Raw genomic sequence first — 24,159 nt, 5'->3', positions numbered from 1 at the left:
CCAATTTTTTTGTTTGTCTTTAATATTTCCCAGCATTGCAGTATTTTGAGTTTTACTCACGCTGGTTATTGTAGGCCTGCGATAAATTGACACCAACCAGCTCTTAACAGATTGAAAACCCTGCAAACCTGCCACAGATAATCTGCCTCATTATAATATAGGACTCTGCTTCATTATGTTTCTACATCTTCAGAGAAATTAATAGGGTAGTGGATAGTGGACCCCATATTTTAACTCCAAGACATGATCTATTTTAGTTTTGTTTTACTATTGTTGTCTACTTGCTAAATTACCACATAGGATCATGGGAATAGCTAGACCTCAGAAGACCTTTGTCCATCTAGTTCAACTTTCACCACCCTGGTAGCTTCAGATGCAACAAGTGAAAAGCGCTCTCTGTAGAGCACATAGCTCTGTCATGCTGAGTTAACTCAATGTTATTACAATTATGCAGTTCTTCCTCGAGGCTTTTTTCTGCCTGGTGGTTGCTCTATAACTATAAAACTGATAAAAGTAAATATTTTTATTAAGAGCTTCCATCTCCCTGAGGGGGCTCAGGCCAATCCATATACAACAACCTGCTCTGAAAACTCTGCTTACATTTGGACAGTTATGAAAAGTTCCACCCTAGCTGCTGAGACAATCCACAACATTCTAAAACAATCAACAACATTCTAAATAAAATAACCCACAACATTCTTAAAAATGTCAATTTGCCCTATTTCCCAATGTTAATGGATGCTTTAAAATATTCCAGGATCTGGATCTGGATCTTTGCTAAAATATAATCAGGTCTTCCTGGGGCAATGCCCCATCTGTGTACCAAATTTTATTGAAATCCATTCATTAGTTTTTCAGCTATATTGTTTACAAACTGTCAAACAGACTAACAAATGGGCAAAAAACATTACCTGTGCCCAGCCTTAGTGGCAGAGGTAACAACAATAGAGCTGTTGACTAATCTTAGTAATCAATGTCTATCAATTAGGCTACAGTTGACCCAGAAGTGAGAAAAACCAGACTAGGCTGTTAAGCATTTGAGCAATCAACATCTATATTTCCCTCTGATTTCCCTCTCAGATATGAACAGAACCAATGCAGAGACTTTACGAGAAGGTATTCATGTTACCTGGAGCATTCATTCTCCTGATGGAACGCAAATTACAAAATACTCTACATGCATTCAAGTGCAGAATCCCTCTACTGAATATCAAGGTCAGTCCAAAAAGTTGTCTGTGATGAAGATCAGAACTAATTTGAACAGATAATTTGCAATTGGTAGCCAAATGTGTCCTTGTACTAGTAAAGTAATATGAGGAAATTTGTGAGCAGCTTTCTGATGCATGTCCATCTTTTGGTTAGGCATGTCTGAAGTCTTGCTAAACATAAAAAAGCATAGAATCAGTTCCTGAAAACAGTCTGCAATTTTTAATATTTGCCCTTTATCAAACAATTTTATAATGGATAACACAATATAATTTAAATTAGTTAACTTCAGATTTGGCTGTGTAGTTTATTTGTTGACATTTTTATCTAAAATAACCTTAAAAATTCAAGTGAACTAGTTTTCTTAGATTTAGTTACTGATTACCAAAATTTATGCACATCTGTTCATGGGCACCTGCATGTAGATTTTTCTGAAGTTGCTTATTAGTCCTTTTGCAGATTAATAGATTTGTTGCTTGGTAGTACAGAACTTGAATATTGCTGAAAAAAGAGACATGCTGTCAAAGCTTTTCGTCAGGACAGACACAAGGATGGCAAATCTCAAAGAGAACTACAATTTATACTGCATGAGAAAAAGGGTGTTGATTGGTTGGAAAGTTGGCTTTAATTGGTCGAGACATTGTGAATGCACCAGGGAGCTATTACCCACATGCTTTTGTTTATTCCAAAATGGTGCAATGTCTGGACATGTTCATTTTGCCTGCAGAGGACAGGTCCCTGTATATGAATATATGTAGCTTCTAGCAAGTATATATGAGCTACATTGTGAGCCTGACTGATAATCTTAAATTGGTTGTTAGTGTAATTCTTAGCTCACTGGGGATTGAGCAGCAAGTGCTGCTCAATCATGGAATCACATATAATATTAGACATTATGTTCTGAGTTTTGCAAGCGTGGGTCGGTTGAGTACAGTCAGTACTCTGTCTATTGCGAAAAGCCAAAGGGAGGTGCTGTCTGATACAATTCACTAGTCATTGGGACATACGGCCTATGTTCCTGGTATCACACTGCCACAGAAACTCATATACCACATTACTCATTTGTGTGGTAGGAAGTTTGTCTTTTTGGCTTGATGGTAGCATCCTGTTAGTGGAAAACACCACTTGTGTTGCACTGCATAGTAGCAGCATAAAATGGCTAGCTTTATCTGTTCCTAAAATTTTTGAGATATTTTACCCTTCCAGGGTAATCTGAGGTAGACTGGGCACAGACCTGAAAGTGGTGGCATTCGGACCATTCAAGAGTATGCACGATATATAGCGAGCAATTATCGGGTTAGTCATTATCCCACAGGATAGCTTTGATACACCCTATTTCAGCGTCAAGCTTGCAGAGTGAGCAAATGGCTCAGGTCCTGTTTACGTGATTGCCGATAAGGCCAATCTTGGAGTGCTGAAGGAATCCCAGTGTGCATATTGACCAGTGAAGGTATGCTTGCGGTAGATGGTAGTAGAGAACCTATTAGTGGGTTTCTCAATCAGCAAGTTGAGGAAAGGGAACTCGTTAGATTGTTCCATTTCAAAGCTGAATTTATGAATATACGAACATACGAATCAGGAGCAGCCACAGGCCACTCGGCCCCTTGACCCTGCTCCACCATTCAATAAGGCCAAGGCTGACCTGATTGTAACCTCAACTCCACATTTTCACCTATCCCCAATTATCTTTCAACCCTTGCTTATCAAGAATCTATCTACCTCTGCCTTAAAAATATTCAAAGACTCTGCTCCATTGCCTTTTGAGGCAGAGAGTTCCAAAAACTCATGACTCTCTGAGAGAAAAAAATTCTCCTAATCTCTGTCTTAAATGGGCGACCCTTCATTTGTAAACAGTGACCCCCTCGTTCTAGATTCTCCCACAGGAGGAAACATTCTTTCCACATCCATCTTATCAAGACCCCTCAGGATCTTAGAAAAAAAAGGCTCTAATCAGACCACATTTAGAATATTGTGAGCAATTTTGGGCCCCGTATCTCAGGAAGGATGTGCTGGCCCTGGAGAGGGTCCAGAGGAGGTTCATGAGAATGATCCCAGGAATGAAAGGCTTAACATATGAGGAACGTTTGATGACTCTGGGTCTATACGCGATGGAGTTTGGAAGGAGGAGGGGGGATCTGATTGAAACTTACAGAATACTGAAAGGCCTGGATAGTGTGGACGTGGGGAAGATGTTTCCATTAGTAGGAGAGACTAGGACCCGAGGCCACAGCCTCAGAGTAAAGGGAAGACCTTTTAGAACAGAGATGAGGAGAAACTTCTTTAGCCAGAGAGTGGTGAATCTATGGAATTCATTGCCACAGAAGGCTGTGGAGGCCAGGTCATTGAGTGTATTTAACAGCGAGATAGATAGGTTCTTGATTGGTAAGGGGATCAAAGGTTACGGGGAGAAGGCGGGAGAATGGGGTTGAGAAACTTATCAGCCATGATTGAATGGCGGAGCAGACTCGATGGGCCGAATGTCCTAATTTCTGCTCCTATGTCTTATGGTCTATATGTTTCAATCAAGTTGCATCTTATTCTTCAAAACTCCAGCGGATACAAGCCAAGTCTGTCCAATCTTATATAAAAGCAAAAAACTGCGGATGCTGGAAATCCAAAACAAAAACAAAAATACCTGGAAAAACACAGCAGGTCTGAGAGCATCTGCGGAGAGGAACACAGTTAATGTTTCAAGTCCATATGACTCTTCAACAGAACTAAGGAAAAATAGAAAAGAGGTGAAATATAAGCTGGTTTAAGGGGGGGTGGGAAATGTAGGGCTTGATAGAGGGCCAGTGATAGGTGGAGATAACCAAAAGATGTCATAGACTAAAGGACAAAGAGGTGTTGAAGCTGGTGATATTATCTAAGGAATGTGATAATAAAGGTACAGATAGCCCTAGTGGGGGGTGGGGTGGGGGGAAGGGATCGAAATAGGCTAAAAGGCAGAGATAAAACGATGGATGGAAATACACTTAAAAATAATGGAAATGTGTGGGAAAAGGAAAATCTATAAAAATTATTGGAAAAAAGGGGGATTGGAAAGGGGGTGGGGATGGAGGAGAGAGTTCATGATCTAAAATTGTTGAACTCAATATTCAGTCCAGAAGGCTGTAAAGTGCCTAGTCGGAGGATGAGGTGCTGTTCCTCCAGTTTGTGTTGAGCTTCACTGTCCAATCTTTCCTCATAAGACAACCTGCACATTCCAAATTTTAGTCTAGTAAATATTCTCTGAACTGTTCCAATGCATTTACATCCTTTCTTACTGTACTGTACACAATACTCCAGGTGTGGTTTCACCAATGCCCTGTATAACTGAAGCATAGGGCGGAATAGTCCCAGATATGCACTAAGTGCGGTAGCAGGAGGGAAAAACTACATTTTACCTGCTGGCCACAATGGCGGTTTCTCAAGCCATCCCAAACCCGCTGCATTAATTATGTATGCCCAGGAAACACGCCGTTTCCATGGCAGCAGGCTCTCATTCACCCGCCAAGCCATCACCTCATCATTTCATCACATCGGGCACTATATTTAAAGTGCAGCCACACACACACCTCTCAGTGCTACCAGCCCATGACTACTGCACAGAAGACAGGATGGCCCCAAGATGCAAAAAGACTGCAGCCCCCAGGTTTAATGACTTGTTCCTCGAGTGCCTTTTGGATGCTGTGGAGGCCCGTTGTTATTTCCTCTACCTCACTTTGGCTGCAGGAGGGGCAGCAGCATTGCCACTCCTGCTTGGGAGGCGATGGCAGTGCCAATGCTGCACAGAAGAGGTTGGCCATCCAATGCACATAGAGGATGAATGATTGCATCCTTGCCGCCAGGGTATGGCAACCATCTCATCACTCTGAACTCACACACTCAAGCCCGTCACACATTCACTGGCATCTCACTCACTGTTAGCTCAAGGGACATCACCACTCATTCCTTCACACACCCTCACATCTCCATCTGGCCTCATCTCTTCTGGAGGCTGCCTCCTCAATTTTTAGACTAGTAAATCTTCTCTGAACTGTTTCAACGCATTTACATCCTTTCTTACTGTACTGTACACAAAACTGTTCCCTCAGACCTCGCCATCTTGAGGCCACTTGCACAATTGAACTTGTTCCCCACACACAAATGCTGGGATACCTCCCTTGCCCAGTACAGCCCCCACCCTGCAGCCTCTTCCCTGGCGTGGGGCCACTTCTCCCCCTTCCTCAAGCAAGCCCTATCCCTGCAGCTGTACAAAACCACCCCCACCTTACAGCTGGTCTGGTAAGTGGAGACCAGCCCATGAGCCCTCTAAAAGTGATGTGGTGCTGCCTGTGAAGCCTGGTGCTGATGTCCGTGAGTGCGGCCTGAAGTAAGGTAGACAAACGAACCTCAAAGTCCCAAGCAAAGTGCAGCTCACCAGGATGATCCAGCATGGGGGGATGAGTCCAGTGGACGGCCTTATAATGATATGCAGATATATTACAATGAGATTCCTGACATCTGATGGCGGGAGACGCAACCTGCCATTGTTGGGCTGAGCAAATGATTGCAAACTGGTTTCACAATGTCGTGAAACTGATTTTTGACCTTCTCGCCATATTGTCCACTCACACCACCGAACACGCCCAACGCCAGCGGGCATGGAATATTCCACCCATAACCTTTCTACTTTTTCATTCAATTCCCCTTGCAATAAGTGATAACATTCTATTATCTTTCCTAATTATTTGCTGTACCTGCACAATAACCTTTAACGATTCATGCACTAGGACACCCAGATCCCTCTGCAAATCAGAGCTCTGCAATGTTTCACCATTTAGACAATAGGCTTCTTTTTTATTCTTCCTGCCAAGATGGACAATTTCACATTTTACCACATATACTCCATTTGCCAGATCTTTTCGCACTCACTTAATATATGTATATCCCATTGTAGGGATACTTATTTCCTCTTCACAACTTACTTTCCTACCTATCTTTGTGTCATCAGCAAACTTAGCAAACAAAGCTTTGGTCCCTTCATCCAAGTCATTTATATAAATTTTAGAAAGTTTAAGTACCAGCACTGATCCCTGTGGTACACAGTAGTTACACCTTGCCAACCAGAAAATGACCCATTTATGCCTACTCTCTGTTTCCTGTTAGCCAGCCAATCTTCTATCCTTGCCAATATGTTACCCCTTATATCATAAGCTTTTATTTTCCGTAATAACCTTTGATGAGGCATCTTATCAAATGCCTTTTGTAAATCTAAGTACAGTACATCCACCAGTTTCCCTCTATTCACAGCACATGTGACTCCTTCAAAGAACCCCAGTAAATTGGTTAAACATGATTTCCTTCTCACAAAACCACATTGACTCTGCCTGATTACCTTGAATTTATGTAAGTGCCCTGCTATAACATCTTTAAAAATATCTTCTAATATTTTCCCTGTGACAGATGTTAAGCTAACTGGCCTGTAGTTTCCTGCTTTCTGTCTCCCTCCCTTTTTAAATAAAAGAATTGCATTAGCTATTTTCCAATCTGACAAAACTTCCTCCGAATCAAGGCATTTTTGGAAAATTAAAATCAACACATCAATGACATCAACTGTCTCACTAGCCACTTCTTTTAAGTCCCTAGGATGAAGTCCATCAGGATCTTGCCAGCCCGCAGCTCCAACAATTTGCCCAGTCCCACTTCCCTGATGATTGTAATTTTCTGGAGTTCCTCTCTTCCTTCCACTTCCTGATTTACAGCTATTTCTGGGGTGTTACTTGTCTCCCCTATAGTGAAAACCGATGCAAAATACCTATTCAATTCATCCTTATTTGAATGTTGGATGGAGCGTATTAAGGGCCAGGATTTTACATTCGGCGTGCAGGGGCGGGGACCTGACATGCTGGAACGTAAAATGATGCGTGATGACGTTGGCCATGCGTCCTGACGTCATCATGCAGCGTTGCGATGTTTCGTTCAGCGGGTGCGCACCAGGGTCGGCTGCGCGCCTGCCAATAATTAAAGGACCATTAACGAAGTAATTAATTTCAAGTTTATGCTGCCCGTCCAACCTAACGGTTGGCGGGCAGGCAAAAAGGCCAAGCGGCCTTTACGTTTTTTAGGAAACCTCATCCACAAGTGGGATGAGGTTTCCTAAAGCTTTTGCCAATTAAATAAATATTTTTTCTGAAAAATAAAAACATGTCCCATCTCATGTGACACAGTCACATGAGAGACATGTTTCATTAAACCTTTAGTGCATTTATTTATTTGTTTCAAAAGTGCTTCAATCTCCCTGAGGCAGCTCCGTGCGTTAGGAAATTCTTACATGCAGCTTCAGATTCAAATATAGCAAACGTGTCATCTACATTCGGAAATATGCAAGGAGTAGGAGATTAAGGGTCATTCCATTGAAAACATGTTTCTCCTGGAAACTGATGAAAATGTTAGTGAGAGCTGGCCCTAAAGGGGAACTCATGGCAACACCATCTATTTGGGTATACATAGTGTCATTAAAGTTGACCTCAACTGCACAAGTTGCTAAGTTCATAAGTTCAGTAAATACAGATTCAGAACATGGCAGCACATCTAAACTGCTATGATATCATGACGTGGTGCAAATGTCTATGGCTTCCTTGAGTGGTATATTAGTGAATAGGTAGCAATGCCGAACAAGCACATAGATATGGCATTGCTGTTGATATGCAGATTGCAAATAGTTTTTGCAAAAGTGAAGGAATTCTTCACAGTGTGTGGAATACTTACTCAGAACTGGTTGTAGTATCTAGCTCAACCATTTGGCCAACTCATGTAGAACCAGTCATAGATAAGTTAGGGCGTAATGCAGCATCAATTTTGTGTGTCTGGGGCAGCCCATACACACCTGGATGTAGTGAAGCATGAGGATGAATCCAATCATATACAGCACAAGGCAATTTGTTATTCTTATGCAAGTATAACAAACATTTTTTTGTAATTCGCTTTTGAACAGGGCTGTATGGCCATGTTTGGCAGCGAATTTGGATTGTCCTTAAGAACAGTGCGCATTTTTTCAATATAACCATGCTTGTTAATGATGATTATTCCAGTCCCTTTGTCTGGCTTGCAAATATGTATGTCTGGGTTGGCAGACATTCATGCTGCGTATGAAAATCGGACAAATCGTTGGAAATCCCGCAATAATCATGTGCTGGATCAACTCGGCATGTTTTCAACGTTTTCCCTGGACACTGGTTTGTGGCGGGATGGCTGAGAATAGAGGAGTTCAAACTCCACAAATACCTCCTCCCATCTGATGTGAAATGTAAGAACACCAAAATTGAAGCCATGTTGGAGGACATCTCCTTGCTTTCTGAGTGGATATGATTAGGCAGAAATTTAGTATTCTTGCATCTCTTCTGATGAGTGCAAGATGAAAAGACTCAATAGCATGTCTCTTTTTCAGCAATTGACAGAATTATTGCTCAGAACATTCCTGTTTTGTTCTATTACTGGAGCTGCATCAGCTGTTTAGCCATTGTGACTTGCAGGAATGTGTGGATGACAATTCTGGCTGGAATTCTGCAATTAATGTAGGAACTAAAATTGTGGGCAGCCTGCTGTTCCATACATTGGATGACGTTGACTAACATCAATAGGCATTGCAAGATTTCCTAAACATCAAAGTCCTGCTGTGCAGTCTAGACTATGCAATGGCTAAAACTCCTGAAAGCTAATAGATTATGTTAGATCTGCCTCATTGAAATGAGTGACATTACAACTTAAACATTTGGGATTCCTTTACCATAATGAATGGATTCGGAAGGGTTGGCACGATCTTTAAGGATGGTGCATGATCATATTCAAGTACTCGGAGGTAATGATAATATAAATAGAAGATCTCAAACTAGTCAAGGGGTTTTCTTAATGTGTGCAAAAGAACCAAATTTCATAAATAGCACTGGTTTCAGAGGAGGAAGTTTGCAGTACTTTTTGCGCCCACATGAAAGAGCACATGGAATTCACCAGATTATTAACATAGTCTATTTTTTATCAGGATTGCAGTGTTTAATTTGGACTACTGTATGCTGGTGATGATTATTAAACTTTATTTTGGTATGGCTGAATTATCATTACTGAGCTTATAAGTGGCTGGTGCATACCTTGCAAGTAGCAGAATTACGAATGAAACTCATGGAATAAATTGATATATGATATACACTTACTACCTCTAGATATATGAGGTTATTATAAATAAGGGATGCAAAATTTGGATTTATAGTGCTGCTGGAGCCTCCAGCTGTTCTGGCGTGGCCCACAAGGTGCCGTAGACTAAAAAGGGCACTCTGATGGATGTCCTGTGCATGAACTGGAAGCATCTGACCTGGTGCTATCGTGATATCACTGTGCCCTACTGGCTGATGTGAAGCTCAGCTTTCAAATTTGGATGATTCAGATCCATTGTACGTTCACTTGTCAGTCACCAAAGAACAAGTGTTGCACTGGAAGGGGATCCTAGCACTAGTGTTATTTAAAAGGCCATGCAGCCAACTTGCAGGCAGGTAATTTGGAATAACTTCAGGGCTGAAGTACTGTGGATTGGTTTTGTATGTGTTATGGTGAGTTCCTGGATTGGGCAGAGACTGTTGTTGCATCCTCACAAGGACGGCATAGGATTTTGTGACCTGTCTTCACAAAGGCTCCAACAGGCATGGGGACTGCGGCTGCAGTGCCTCTGGGTCAGCAGCACAACAGGGAGCTGGAGCAGAGACTGCGGAGAGAGCAAGATCTGCACAATGCCCTCTGCCAAGTTGAAGTGAGACTCCTTCATGCTGCTTGACAGTGATGGGAGGCTGTCTGGCAAGCCAGTTAATGTACCCACCATATCAGTGTGCATGCATGCCTATTAACACCGTGGTTGGTCCTCATCTGAGTTATCTGCAGCAGAACTTGCCACCTTAGCCTCTGGTGAGTTGGCATGCAAACTATCCTTTCTGCCTGGTTTAGCATGCCTAGAATAATCAGCACTTTAAAAAAAAAAATATTTCTTCTTGGGATGTGGTGTTGCTGGCTAGGTTGGCATTTAATTCCCATCCCTTGCTGGCATTTAAAAGTCAACCACATTGGTGTCAGTCTAAAGTCACACATAGGCCAGACTAGGTAAGGACAACAGATTTCCTTCCCTAAAGGGGATTAGTGAACCAGATGGGTTTTTAACAGCAATTGACAATGGTTTCATGATCATCACTAGACTTTAATTTCAGATTTTTATTGAATTCAAATTCTACCATCTGCCATGGTGGGATTTGAACCCAGGTCCCTAGAGAATTGCCCTGGGCTTCTAGATAACCAATCTAGTGGCAATACCACTACACCACTGCCTCCCCACAGCACCTAAGATACATGCAGTGCTAGTATCCAAGCTGGTGGCTGCGAGCATCAGATCAGTGACAGAGCCTGTTCATCAGTGCAGTGCTGTTGCTCTCCCTTCTCCACGTGGGCTGCTGTGGTTGGGCAAGTGGGAACCCTTGGACGTCAGAGAACAGAGAACGAGAATGGGAAGTTTGGGGTGAAGGAAGGAAGGTGGGGAGAAAATCAAGAGATCCATGATCATACCATCTGCAGCATGTTCATCTTGCCAGATAGCATGATCAGTGTGAGCTGAAAGTTGAGAAGAGGCATAAGGCGGCAACATTCTCAATGTTCTCAGTGACAGCGAATGCAGAGACTCTGTTGCCATTGCCCCATGATGCAAAGAGCCATCACCTCAGGAGATGCAAGCATTTTTATCCTTTGCCGGTTCTTCTCTGCTCCCTTCTATTGTGTGTCACCCTGTCCTGCAAAAGAGAATCCAGAATGTCCGTGATTGTATTGTACCATTGTGTCATGTGCCTATCATAGCTAAATAGTCTGAGGTATGTGAAAGCAGTGGGAGCTGGGTGTATGTCTGGCATCACTGGAATGTGTATGAGAATGAGGTGAAGTGTCTGGATGATAGGCAGGAGTTTTGATTGCCAAGGACTGCTGATGGCTGAGTGATGACTTCTCTGGCCACCAGCTACTGATCTCTTCTAAGGTTTGTACTTAAGGTCCTCCTGACCCCTGTGGAACCACGGTGTCTCTCCTGCTGTCCACCTCCACCATTTAGCCCTCCAGAGCTGCATTCGAGACTTTAGAACCCTCTCTATACCTTGGTGTTTCATTTTCCTTGTTTACAATTGCAGCAATAGTATTCAGCAGCAGCACTCTGTAATTCAGTGCAGTGCCCCTTTACAGGGACAGATTGCCTTTAAGAAGACATGACTGGCTGCACCACAAGCCTTTAGCACACACTGCTTGACTCCCTGCTGAGCACTCAGACAGCCAGCAGCACAAGAGTCTCTAGACTTAGTGCTTCAAGCTGGTAAATGAGGAGGCAGCACTCCACTTCAAAACATACGTGCAGGACCTGAATTGCAAACTCGGAGGTGAGTACACAGTAACATTGCAGAGCACTTGCCCGGGTCACCTGTTGGACTTCAATGTTAAGGCACGTTGCAGGGTGTTGGGTAAGGGCTGCCCTGTGGTTAAGGCGACTTGGGGGCAGGGGCAAGGGATGCCCAATGTTTGAGGTAACTTGGGAGGGTGGGCAAGGCCTGCCCTGCGGCTGAAGGTAGTGCACAAGCACTTGCAGTGTATGGGGTATGGTGGGTGAGGGAAGCGGCCATGCATTAGGGACATCTTGTATAAAGTGACCAGTCCTCCACAGCTGAGACAGGTCAGGCGCAGCCACATTGATTTGGTTGGAGTCGGGCCTCTAGCTTCTCTGCCCACTTAAGCAACACAGAGGCATTAAAGTGCCACCAAATGCTCCAGAGCTTTTCACCCTTTGGGTGCAGGCTGTAAACTAATGAGCATTTTAGTGGACTGCAGAACAGTTGGGTGACTGGGCAAGTTGTACAATCTCCTGGCTAAAGCTGGCCATGGAGCAGTTACTGGTGGAGGCGCTCACAGCCCCGTGTAATGTCATCATCCCAGTTTGGACCAGTCTCCCCCATGGTTCAAGCTAACAGTGCAGCCTTGCAGTGTGGGTTAGGAGAATGCCTGCACCGGAGCTAAGAGCACAGCATGCAGTCCAAAGGGCAAAGGTGCTGCCAATTGGTCTGGTGGAGTGGGGTGGAGCTGGGTGGGGGTTCGGACAGCCATGCAGCGCATCAAACTTTGGCCATTCTCACATTGTATCTATGAATGTTTGACTCCAGTCTGTTGTATGGCAATGCACATACCGTCTGTGATAATACTCCTGTCAAGGAGATGCAGTGGAGGCCCTAATGGTTGCACGATTGTAGGAGAATGAGGACGACATGCAGTGGGGACATTCATAGATCTTCACACAGCCTCTGAGAATTTCTAATTCCTGTCTGGCTGAGGGCAGCTCAACTGTGCTCTGTGATCGGTGTCATACCTTAGAGACGCATGAAAATTTAAAAGCACTTGATCCTTTGTCTGTCTTCAGCACCTGAGCCCTTCAGGAGCACAGCATCAGTGGTCAGAGTTGCTGAAGAGATGCGGGCCAGCCCCTCCATAAAGATGCTGAGAGCATGCAGAGAGAATGATGGAATCTGTGACGTCTGCCCACAGCATTCTGGCAGCAATGACCAGCACTGTCGAGGTGCAGGCATCAGTAATGTGTCCAGGGAGTGTGAGGCCAGACAATCACTTTGGTCTGAAGGCTGCACAGAGCACAGGGAAGAGGCCCTGGACTGAGACACCTGCCTTTATCTTGTGCAAAAATGTTTCACATCTGAGTGACATGAACACTGCTCATCAGATTAAGCAGGAAGGCATTCTTGGGAGTTTATTGACAATAGTGAACAGTATGTACAAGTGATTAACACCCATGCCCAGGCTGTGCAATTCTCCTTAACTTTCCTAACCCTCCCACTACGTCTTGGTGCTCCCCAGACATCCACAGCAGAGGTGGAGGCAGCCTGTCGACTGTGACACCCTGTCTGTGATGACTTTGGCGGGCATCCTCTGGAAGGTCGAGACTTGGAGGGCCCCGGCCTGCTTTCGGGGTCCTGCTGTGTGGCAGTGGCACACTGCTCAGCCTGTGGAACTGGAGCTGCTAAGGTCACAGGAAGAGGGCATTCGGATGGGCTGGATACTCCTGGAGTTAACTGGGCAGATGGCCCCGGGTTGTGCACCTGCTGATCCTCCTGTCTATGAGTGCCCAAGGGCTCCTGGCTGACTCCTTGAGGACAAGGAGTAGCTGGAGTGAGATCAAGCTGCCCAGCACCTCTCTGGTGTACACACTGTTGGAGGCCAACCATGGCCTCAGTGATGGAGCTGAGCCCACGCAGCAGTGCTGGAGTGACATCCTGGATTAAGGTCTCCATGGCAACTGCCATCCTACCAATGTTGACCTTGGTGCGTTGGCATGCTGGCACTATCACCTCAGCCTGAATGCGAACGGACTCCTCCATTGTGCCTTGCAGTCTGAGGAGTGCAGCAGACATCCCTTCCTGATGTTCCCGAGCTTCCCTTTGCAGCTCCAGCAACTGTCACATGTCCAAGTCCAGAGGCTCGTCATCTGATTTGGACTCAGCAAATTTCTGGACTCCAGCAGTCCTCCAAATGCCAGACATCTGGAAAGTCCCTGCCACCACCTGCTGCAGATCGGAAAGTGCGATGTGCTCACCAGATTGTGATCCTGGGGCTACTGTAAAGTTAGGTTCCACCGAAGTGTATGTCTCTGCACTGGTGGAGGATGTGGGTGAGCGCAGTGACGGGTCTTTAATTAGGGTGTAATCAGATTCCTCTTCAGAGGTTTCTTTGGGACCTGATTGGAGGCCCTGGGTCGTGGACTCCATCGACTGTTTCCCAGATGTGCAGGAGCAAGGGGAGATAATTAGTACATGGCAGTGGCCTGTGAAACAGGACACATCACTCACAGCATGGTTGTCTGATGGATGTTGCACTGCTGGATCCTCACTTGGTACAGCACCACCGACTGCACCATCAGCACAGGAACGGTCCAGATCATCAGTGTCAGCTGGATGGCTCTATTTTCAAAGTCTGTGAGGACCTCGATTTCAGGCATTCCTCCACCGGTCTGCAACCTCTCCCTGTTGTTGTGTGCCAGCTTGTCCTGCATGAATACAGATGGAGAGAGTATAAGCAGGATGCCTACCAGGCCAGATGATAAGTATGCCTGGCATGTGTGGGTGGTGAGTGGTCCCATGGGCAGGATGAGGACAATGAAGGTGTGTGTGAGAGAGTGAATGGTGATTTCCCTTGAACTGGCAGTGAGTGAGATCCCTGTGGATGTGTGATGGGTTTGTGAGCGTGTGCGTTGAGAGTGATGAGAAGAGTGACTTACCTTTACGGAATGGGGGAGATCATTAATCCTCTTGCGGCACTGGGTGGCTGTCCGCCTCTGCAGGGCATTGGCACTGACCACTGCTGCCACCGCCTCCCATGCTTGATTTGTCACCTTGCTTGCTGGTCTTTGCCCTGAGCGGTGGCAGAGGACTTCATGGCTGCCCTGCACTGTGTCCAGTAGGTGCCCAAGGGAGGCGTCGCTAAGTTGGGGGCAGCATGTTTCCTCCCTTTGGCAGCCATGACTTTGTAGAAGCTTCCGATGCTTTAAAGATTGTGAGCTCAGCCATGTCCTCCTCCCATTGCAGGGCCAGATTGTGCAGCAGGCAGCAGGCGATGATGATGCGCGATGCCCTCGGGGGACTGTATTGCAGCGCTCCACCGGACCGGTTGAGACACCAGAAGCTCATTTTCAAAATGCTTATCTTTTGTTCCACCAAAGTTCTGGTCACGGCATGAGCCTTGTTATACCCTCGCTCTGCTGCAGTCTGAGGCTGCTGCACAGGCGTCATCAGCCACGCCCTTTGTGGGTAGCCCCTGTCCTCGAGGAGCCAACCCTCCAGCCACTGTGGACTCTGTAAAATGTCCCAGATCCGAGACATGCTAATGATGTAGGAATTGTGGACGCTCCCTGGGAATTGAGTGCAGATCTGTAGGATGCATTTGTAGTGGTCATAGACCAACTGAACATTCAGCGAGTGGAAGCCCTTGTGGTTGACGTAGTTGACTGCTTGTTGCTACGGAGATGTAAGTGCCATGTGAGTGCAGTCGATGGCACCCTGCACCTGTGGGAAACCTGAGATCTGCGCAAATCCCAGCGCTTTTGCTTCCTGGCTTTCCTGATCCCAGGCAAAATGCACAAAGTTCTATGGCTTCATCAAGATGTATTCCATGACCAAAACAAAAACAGAATTACCTGGAAAAACTCAGCAGGTCTAGCAGCATTGGTGGAGAAGATAAGAGTTGACGTTTCGAGTCCTCATGACCCTTCAACAGAACTGTTTTTGTTTTGGATTTCCAGCATCCGCAGTAGTTTTTTGTTTTAATCTCTGTATTCCATGACCTCCTGGCTACACTTGTGCATAGCGGCTTGTGAGATTCTGCACAGGTCACCTGCGGAGCCCTGAAGGAGCCATTGGCGTAATAACTGAATGCTGATGTCATTTTCATGGCCACGGACAGTGGATACCGTCCATGTGCCCGTGGTGCCAAATCCTGCAGCAGCTGGCATATGTGACCGACCAGTTTCCCAGACATGTGCAGTCTTCGGCGACACTGGTTCTCAGTCATCTGCAGGAATGACAGGCACTGTCTATAGAACCTGGGACTAATGAGGTGTTTACAAGCGACGGCTCACTGTGGATCTTCAGCTACGTTCGTAGGAGGCCCTGTCGCCTCTTCATTTTGAGGGAGGTGCTCCTCCCTTTGCCGAGCCAGGTGCCTCCGCCACTCTCTTCTTCTATCTCTCCGGTCTCTGTAAGCCATGAGGCAGACCGCTAAATCACCAGGCTCCATGATCCTGATGTTCTCCTCCTGCAGGATCAAAGAGAGAGACCATGGGTTAGCACGGGTGTGTTAACAACGTCTTTTAGTTAAGTCTGAAGGCCCCTTCACGCATGCAGGAGAGTGCTGGCCACCACTTGGATGGCCATGGTGTAGAGCGCTCATTGGCTGTCTGAAACCCCACCCACCTCCGCCCCACTCCACTTGACTGATTGGTAGCAGCTTCGGCCACTGGACTGCATGCTGTGCTCTCAGCTCAGGCGCAGGCATTCTCCTAACGTGCACTGGAAGGCTGCGCTGTTAGCTTGAACCATAATAGTCCAACCTGAAGAAAGATGTTGCAAGGGGCTGTGAGCACCTCTACCACTGACTGCACCATGGCCACCTTTCACAAGGGGATTCTACAACTTGCCCAGTCGTCCTAAAACACACATTAATTTGTAGTCTGTGCCCAAGGTTCTGGAGCATTTGGTGGCATTTTCATGCTTTTGTGTTGCTTGAGTGGGCAGAAAAGCTTCAGAGACCCAACTCCAAGCATGTAAATGGAGCTGCTGCTGAACAGTCTCAGCTGTAGAAGAATGCTTACTTTTGATAAGCTTTTCCAAGTAGGTGGCCACTCCCCTCACCCCCCTCCCTCTGCCCCCACGCATGTGCTTGAGTATTTCCTTCAGCCCGTCTATGCTGCCGTTGCCCCCACCACACCCACCTCCCCTGCACCACCCCCACCCCCGCGCCAGGTGCTTGAGCATTTGCTCAATTTTATGCAGCTTTGCCCCCCCTGACCACTGCACATCCCCCTCCCCCCGCCACCCCGCACATCCCCCTCCCCCGCCACCACGCACATCCCCCTGCCCCTGCCACCCCGCACATCCCCCTCCCCCCGCTACCCCAATCTAATCCGCACTGAAAGCGAGCCAGGAAACATGGCTTACCGGTGCCCACTGCGAATGCGCGGCACCTTTTCCTTCAAGTCCTATGGGCGATGCTCATGAACACTGCTCAAGGTTGTGTGCACTCACCTCCAAGTTTCCCTCGTAGTTCAGCTCGCCAGGTGCACACCTTTTAAAGGCAGTCGTGAAGCACGCCGTTCTGAAGGCACGCTGATGTGGACAATAAATTTGTCATGAGAAGAGCATTCCAGTGAGCAGGAATTAGATGCAAACGGATTAAAATGATGTTCCTGACGTGTGGCGGCAGGAATCCTGTCCCGCCATTGACGGGTGGAGCGGATAATCGCAAACTGGTTTCATGATGAAGTAAAACCAATTTTTGGCCTTCTCCCCATATTGCCCCCCACTTCTGCCATGATGCCTGATGCCAACGGGGCTGGAAAATTACAGCTGATATCTATTTAAATGATGTAACATGCTTTGCAGACGCTTTGGAGCAGATAGTAGTGGCTTGTGAAAAATGCTTTGAAGCAGCTTGTGGTCGGACTCCACTGTTACTCTGTCTCTCCCAAGCAGGTATTGATGAAAATGCTCACAAGCAAAAACAATAGCCAGGCACTCTTTCTCAATCTGCGTGTAGTGTCATTCCATTTACATTAGTGCCTTGGATGCAAATGCGACTGGTTGTCCTTGCTGCATTAGGGTTACTCCAAGACCTGTCTCGCTGGCGTCACACTGCAAGGTGACTTTGTCATTGACGTCATAGCACTTCAGCACTGGCGTTGTCACTAGTTTGATTTTAGTGAACACTGATTCTTGTTCTGCACACCCTTGGCAGTGAGCTTTTGTAATGATTCACACTTCTACGACAAATTGGGCAAAAATTTTGTTAAATACTTCACGAATCCAACAAATCGTTGCACTGCTTTCACTCGGTCGCTGCATTGCTGACACAGCTCTCACCTTGTCAGAATCCAGGTGAAGACATTTTTCTGTCAGAACATGGCCTATGTACTTGATTGCAGCTTGAAGACATTGCTAGCCACCACTTGGATTGCCAGTATGTAGTATGCTCATTGGCTGTTTGAAACCTCACCCACCTCCGGCCCACTCCATTTGACCGATTGCAGCAGCTTTGGCCACTGGACTGCATGCTGTGCTCTCAGCTCAGGCGCAGGCATTCTCCTAACCCGCGCTGCAATTTTTTTGTTCAGCTTCAGGTTCATCTGGCAAGCTGTCTCTAGCAGTCGTATTAAATTCTGATCATGGTCATCTATGGCTTCTTCCATTGTGTCTCCACATCCATAGACTAATAGATTATCCACTATGGCTTACACTCCGGGAAGATCACTGATGTTGTCAGCAGTGATTCTCTTCTGTAGCCAAGGAAATGCCAAACGGCAAGTGCAATCATCTGTATCTCCCAAAAGGCATCCAGAATGTAGTTAGAAAGCTGTTGCTTGCAGTCAATGGTTTTGTGTGCTGTGACACGTTGTAAATCTCTGTTGGCATGTTCGGAATTACCAGTTCAAGCTTCAGACTTGCTCCAGCTAAGATGAATGGCTGTTACATCCCATCTATGATCTGGGACTCTAGATCTTCTTTCTTGCCATTGTGTTGGGTTCTCAAACCAATTTGTCCTCTTGGTATGAGCATCGTGCCATCATATAGCCTCAACCTTACTTTCGAGAGCTTCTCTTTTGGATGGCCATGTTGAACCAGTATCTGTCTGGCACTTCTTGTCAATTTGATACTCTCCCCTGATCATCATTGTAACAGTCACAAATCATTTATCACCTATAGACTTGACAGAGCCAACCTGTTGACTCATGGATAGTGCTCCATCAGACTCTTCTCCTGATATCTCTCCAGTGGCCATCTGTATAGGCTTGCTTTGCTTCTTTCTAGCCAAACACGCATGTGAAATGATTTGGCTTCTTGCAGTTAAAACACTGCTTTCCCTACACTGGGCAATCCTTCTTTTCCTTTGTAGGATGCCGCCTGCAGTATTTGCATCCTGCCCTTTGTCCGTGATTATTCTGCTCTTTCAGCTTGGATTGTCTCTCAGCATAATATATGTCTTGTACTCTAGCTGACGTTTTACAACCTTCACATATCTACACGCGTGTATTGCTTTCTTGACCGTAATTTGCTCCACTTGCAGTAGACTTGCTCTTATTGAGGGACTTCGTGTGCCTAAGAGAATTCTATCTTTAATCAGATCACCTTTTAGTTGCCCGAATTCACATGATTCTGCAAGCTGTGTTACTGCAGTCACATACTATTCAATGGTTTCCTTTCCACCTTGAGCTTTAGTGTTGAATACATAGCGTTCATAAGTAACTTAACTCGGGGTTTAAAGCATGCATTTAAGGCTTTTAAATCCCTGTCATCTGTTTCCTTCATTTGTCGGATAGATTTAGGGTGGCTTACAATTTGTAGCTGTCTCCCCAAGTAGTGTTAGAATTGTGGTCATTCTTATTGGCTCCAGCTTGTTAATTAAATCTGTTGCAAGCTCATAGTTTTGCAATTGCAAATGGAAAAACTGCCAGTTCTGCCACATATTGCCCTTAATTTTGACTGGAGCTGGGATGGGGAAGTTTATAGCCATGTTAACTTACCCAGTATTTTACTTGTAGCCTTCAGTTTGAACTTGCTGTTCCTTGCGCCTTTTTAGCAGATTTGAACATTTCTGTATGCCTTTCTGATCTGTTGAAGGCCCAGTCTGATCACTATGTTTCAAGTTCAAAGACTGCAATGCTTCTTAGTGTCTTTCTCAGTGTGAAGTCTTTATCAAGCTGATCTAAAATGGCAGCTTCCAGGGAGATTCCCTCATGGCAGAGGTCACATGACTGCAGCAAGCCAGATAGGACATGTTGTAACGTTGCATTTCAAAACCCAAACACTAAAAGACACTTAATTGTTATAGCTGATAAAAAGTCTGGTGATCTAATGTTGGAATGACTACAAATACTGCTCCCTCATAAAACACTAGAATCCAACATATTTACGGAATTCTCCTAAATAGGGCCCAAATCTTTATGTTAAAATAGCACATAACTTCAAAGTCAGAAAGTTGTAAGTTACCCCAATAAATTGATAATAAAGATTTATTCCACTGCATTTACAAAATTAAGTTTACTTCTATATTAGTTTTTCTTAGTAGTGCCATTTATTTAACTTAATAGGTATACTAATATTCCAGAATAGAAAAATAAACAATGGGCTCGATTTTGCTGTAAGCTTCTGGACTCCGAGGTCAGGACCAAATAGGGGCCCTGAGCCCACGGTTGCTGGAAGCAAACTCATCGGCATAATCTTCCTGGAGTTTGCCTCTAATATGGCTGCTTCCATGCCCACTGTGGGTGGGCTCTCAATGCTCCTAGCCCAATATGAAGCTGGCATCTCTGGAGCCTCACCAGCCTCACCGGAAGAGGTGGGCGCTGCTGAGGCAGGTCGGAAACTGCAAGGGCGCTTCAACATGGGGATGCCATATGAAGAATTGAAAATTCAACAAAATAAACTGTGGCCACAGCTGCCAGATCGTCACTGTCAAGGGAGACCCATCTGTGGAATGAACTTGGGCAGAAGCTTTAGCCCTTGCAATCCGGCAGATCCATTTTGAGTTGCTTTGCATGATGGGCTTCTGGCCCCTAGGCCTGCCAATGGGAGGCCACCACCATTCCATCTACAGGCTGTAGCTATATTGGATGGAAAATCCAGATGGTGTGTCCTCAACTGGCATTTTAATTTGCAAAATTGGCTACCTGCCGCTGGTAGGTGAGTAGCCATCACTCCCCAAAAGCTGCCTGCCTGAAAATAGGCCAGTGGAAGGAACATGGTGACAGACTTGCACGCCAGCTGGTAGTGAGAAACTATGCCCACCTCCAAACCTTCCTCCACCAAAATCCAGTCCAATGTGTTCATCTGTGCTGTGGGAAATATTTGTAATTTGAAATAATATATAATGTTAATGAAATGTGTTATTAAATTAAAAATGTGAAAAATTAAATTATGTATTAATTGAAAAAATGTGGAAACATAATATATTGAAATTACTAAATCATATCTGTATTTTAGATAAACATTTTTCTTTTTCCCAATTTAATTTTTCTGTGATTATTCTGAAGACCATAAACCTTGATCCTAGATCAATGTTGTTTCATGCTTTTGCCATGACCCACATGTGGCTAGCTGAGAATCCAGATGTGACTAATTGCATTTCTGATTAGTAAACAGAAAATGAGTAACAGAAACCACCGTTGGGCATGCTATACTGCATACCGAGGATGGAGGATAGTCTGCTAGTTATGCAGGTAGCCTGATTTTCACAGAATCACACAGTGTAGAAGAGGCCCTTCGGCCCATCGAGTCTGCACCGACATGTGAGAAACACCTGACCTACCTACCTAATCCCATTTACCAGCACTTGGCCCATAGCCTTGAATGTTATGACGTGCCTAAATTTTCCATTCCTACATTTAAATGAATGGAAATTCAGATGGGTTACATATTAAGTTATGGTCCTTCATACCCAGTATTCTGATTTGTTTTGCTGGCATGCGATGTTCTGTGCTAGGAACGCTGGTGAAAGTTTACCTCTAGTCTCAGTCATGCCCAAATAGATGCTGAGCATATGTTGTAGGGCATTGAAACTGGTGCTGAATTATTGCTCTATAGAACTTATAAGTGCCATCGTGTCAGTCCATTCAATACTCTGATTTTAGGTATTTATCAATGGTCTGTTTGTCATCGCCAGTTAAGCATCACTGTTGTGAATATTATGTGGAAACTTCTGGTCCTGTCAACAGCAAGAAGCAGTGATGGGCAGGGGAACAATGCCAAAAATCAATTTCCTGATGTTGGGATGAATTTTTGGAATTCTGTTCTCTGAACTTTAAAGGCAGGTTAAAGGCGGGTCGAGCTTCCTGACGAACAATGTTGGGAAGCCCTTTTGCATGTATCAGCATGTCATGCACGCTCATTAAGTTCCTGAATCAAATTAAATTCCATGCCAGGCAGAAATTAGAACGTTTGCTTTTGCGACTGCACATAAGTGGCCTGCACCTGGTGAGGTAGACTTCTTCTACGATTAACAGTGAGTAGTCGCTGCATTGTCCTCTTTGGGGAGGGTCTGTAAATACCAGCCTATGCTTGAGACTGGGTGGTGGCTGTACAAGTTGTGTGGAGGTTGACCAAGGAAGGGCTAGCGTAGAAGGGTGGAGCAGTGGCCGAGCAAAATTAGAAGGGATAGTGCAGGCTTTCCATGTGCCCTTTAAATATGGCTCCCAGACCTTCAACCCCTTGAGGTAATGACAGAGGTGGTTTAAATTCGTGCCTGCCCCCACTGTGGGTGAGCTCCTCGCGGATGCATATTTGATGAGCTGACCAGCACAAGATTGTGTGTGGTCAGCTGTCCTGCCCATTGCCCCAAGTGGTAATCACTCCCACTTCTGCACCCGCCACCGAACTTAGGCTTCAGAATGGAAGATTCCACCTATTCTGTTTGGACAACTAATGTGAGAGCATCACTTTCAGTGGCATGCTGTCTTGTATTGAAAGTTATCACTAGGAACTAAATTCAATAGATCCTGAAGATGGCATGGGGATTGCAATGCGGGTTGTGGACAGCACACAAACCTCATGCTGCCTGCTAATTTACATGATTGCAGCATGCGGCTAGTGCTAATCGCCTTGGTGACTGGCTGCATACATCAGCAAGAAGCCCAAAGTCGTGAGACACTTGCACCAGTTAAAGTCAAACTGCATCTCTAGAAGGAAGATGGCAGGAAGACGTTAATGTCACTGGACTAGTAATCCAGAGGCTCAGCCCAATGCTCTGAGGACGTGGGTTCAAATTGCACCATGGCAGCTGGTGGAATTTTAAGTTCAATTAATTAATAAAATTCAATTAATTAATACATCTGGAATTGCAAGCTAGCCTCAATAATGGTAACCATTAAACTATCATCAATTGTCGTAAAAACACATCTGGTTCATTAATGCCCTTTAGGGAAGGAAATCTGCCATCATTACCTGGCATGGCCTACAAGCCCACAGCAATGTGGTTGACTCTTAATGCCCTCTGAAATGACCTAGCAAGCCACTTAGCCAAGGCTCATACCTTACAGACAATGTCTCAGACACCACCATTGCCATCCCTGGTTATGTCCTGCCCCACTGACACAACAGCACAGTGGTGTACAGTCGGGAGGGAGTTGTTCCCGGAGTCCTCAACATTGATTCCAGACCCCATGGAGTGTCATGGCACCAATTCAAACAGGGGCAAGGAAACTGCTGCTTACCACCTACTGCTCTCCTTCAACTGATGAATCAGTACCCCTCCATGTTGATCACCACTTGGACGAGACACTGAGGGTGGCAAGAGACAGAACATACTCTGGATGGGGAACTACAATGCCCACGTTGGTCGAGTTCTGAAGGACATATCTGCCAGACTGGACCTCCGACAGGTGGTAAGGGAACCAGCAAGAGCGGAAAAACCTACTAGACCTTACCCTCACAAATCTACCTGCTGCTGTTGCATCTGTCCGTGACAGTGGTGGTAGGAGTAACCATTACATAGTCCTTGTGGAAACAAAGTTCCATCTTCACATTGAAGATACCATCTATAAGGTTGTATGTCACTACCATTGTGCTAAATGGGATTGATTTCGAACAGATCTAGCAACTCAAATGCTAACTCTGTTTCTCTCCACAGATGCTGCCTGACCTGATGAGTATTTCTAGCATTTTTTGTTTGCATAAGAAGGCTGATGAGTGCTTGGTGTATTGCAATAGCTGCCAGAAAACCAACCATCACAAGAAGCATAGAGGAGACTGGCATCAACTTTGCACAGGGCTTTGCAAAGAGCTTGGAGCCCATCCTTTCCAGCATTGAAATGGCCAACTTCATTGGAACACTTGTGGATCCAACCATGGTTTAGCATCTGATGGCCGATGTCCCAGCTACCATTGCAGCAGAAGCAGAACCGTCCAAGGTCTGAGTGTTGCGGTGGAAGCTCAGATTTCTGTCATGCAGACTCAGACTGCTCTAATTCAAACTCAACTTGCTGCCATGCAAGCTTAGACAGCTGCCATCATTGCTGCAGATACCAGTATTCAAAAGGTCTTCTAGGGTGTCATAGCAGTCCAACTATCTGCCCTCCAACAGGTTACTAGAATTGCTGAGGGACAGCCCCAGGAGACCGGCAGTGGCTCCGCCAAGAACAAACTTGCTGTTCTCTCTCACGAG

General features: G+C 45.5%; 1 protein-coding gene across 8 annotated transcripts in view; it reads left to right on the top strand.

The window, feature by feature from the left end:
* Positions 1 to 24,159, top strand: part of LOC144683384 (uncharacterized) — a 110,981-nt gene that overhangs the window by 44,975 nt on the left and 41,847 nt on the right. For all 8 annotated transcript variants that reach the window (XM_078546387.1, XM_078546394.1, XM_078546377.1 and 5 more), the window contains exon 4: positions 1,081 to 1,215. In XM_078546387.1, coding sequence (XP_078402513.1) covers positions 1,081 to 1,215 — 135 coding nt within the window. The remainder of the gene's footprint in view (positions 1 to 1,080; positions 1,216 to 24,159) is intronic.

The sequence above is a fragment of the Cetorhinus maximus genome, chromosome 1 (assembly GCF_964194155.1).
Source record: "Cetorhinus maximus chromosome 1, sCetMax3.hap1.1, whole genome shotgun sequence".
Classification (NCBI taxonomy): domain Eukaryota; kingdom Metazoa; phylum Chordata; class Chondrichthyes; order Lamniformes; family Cetorhinidae; genus Cetorhinus; species Cetorhinus maximus.
This window is presented reverse-complemented; position numbering and strand designations above follow the sequence as displayed.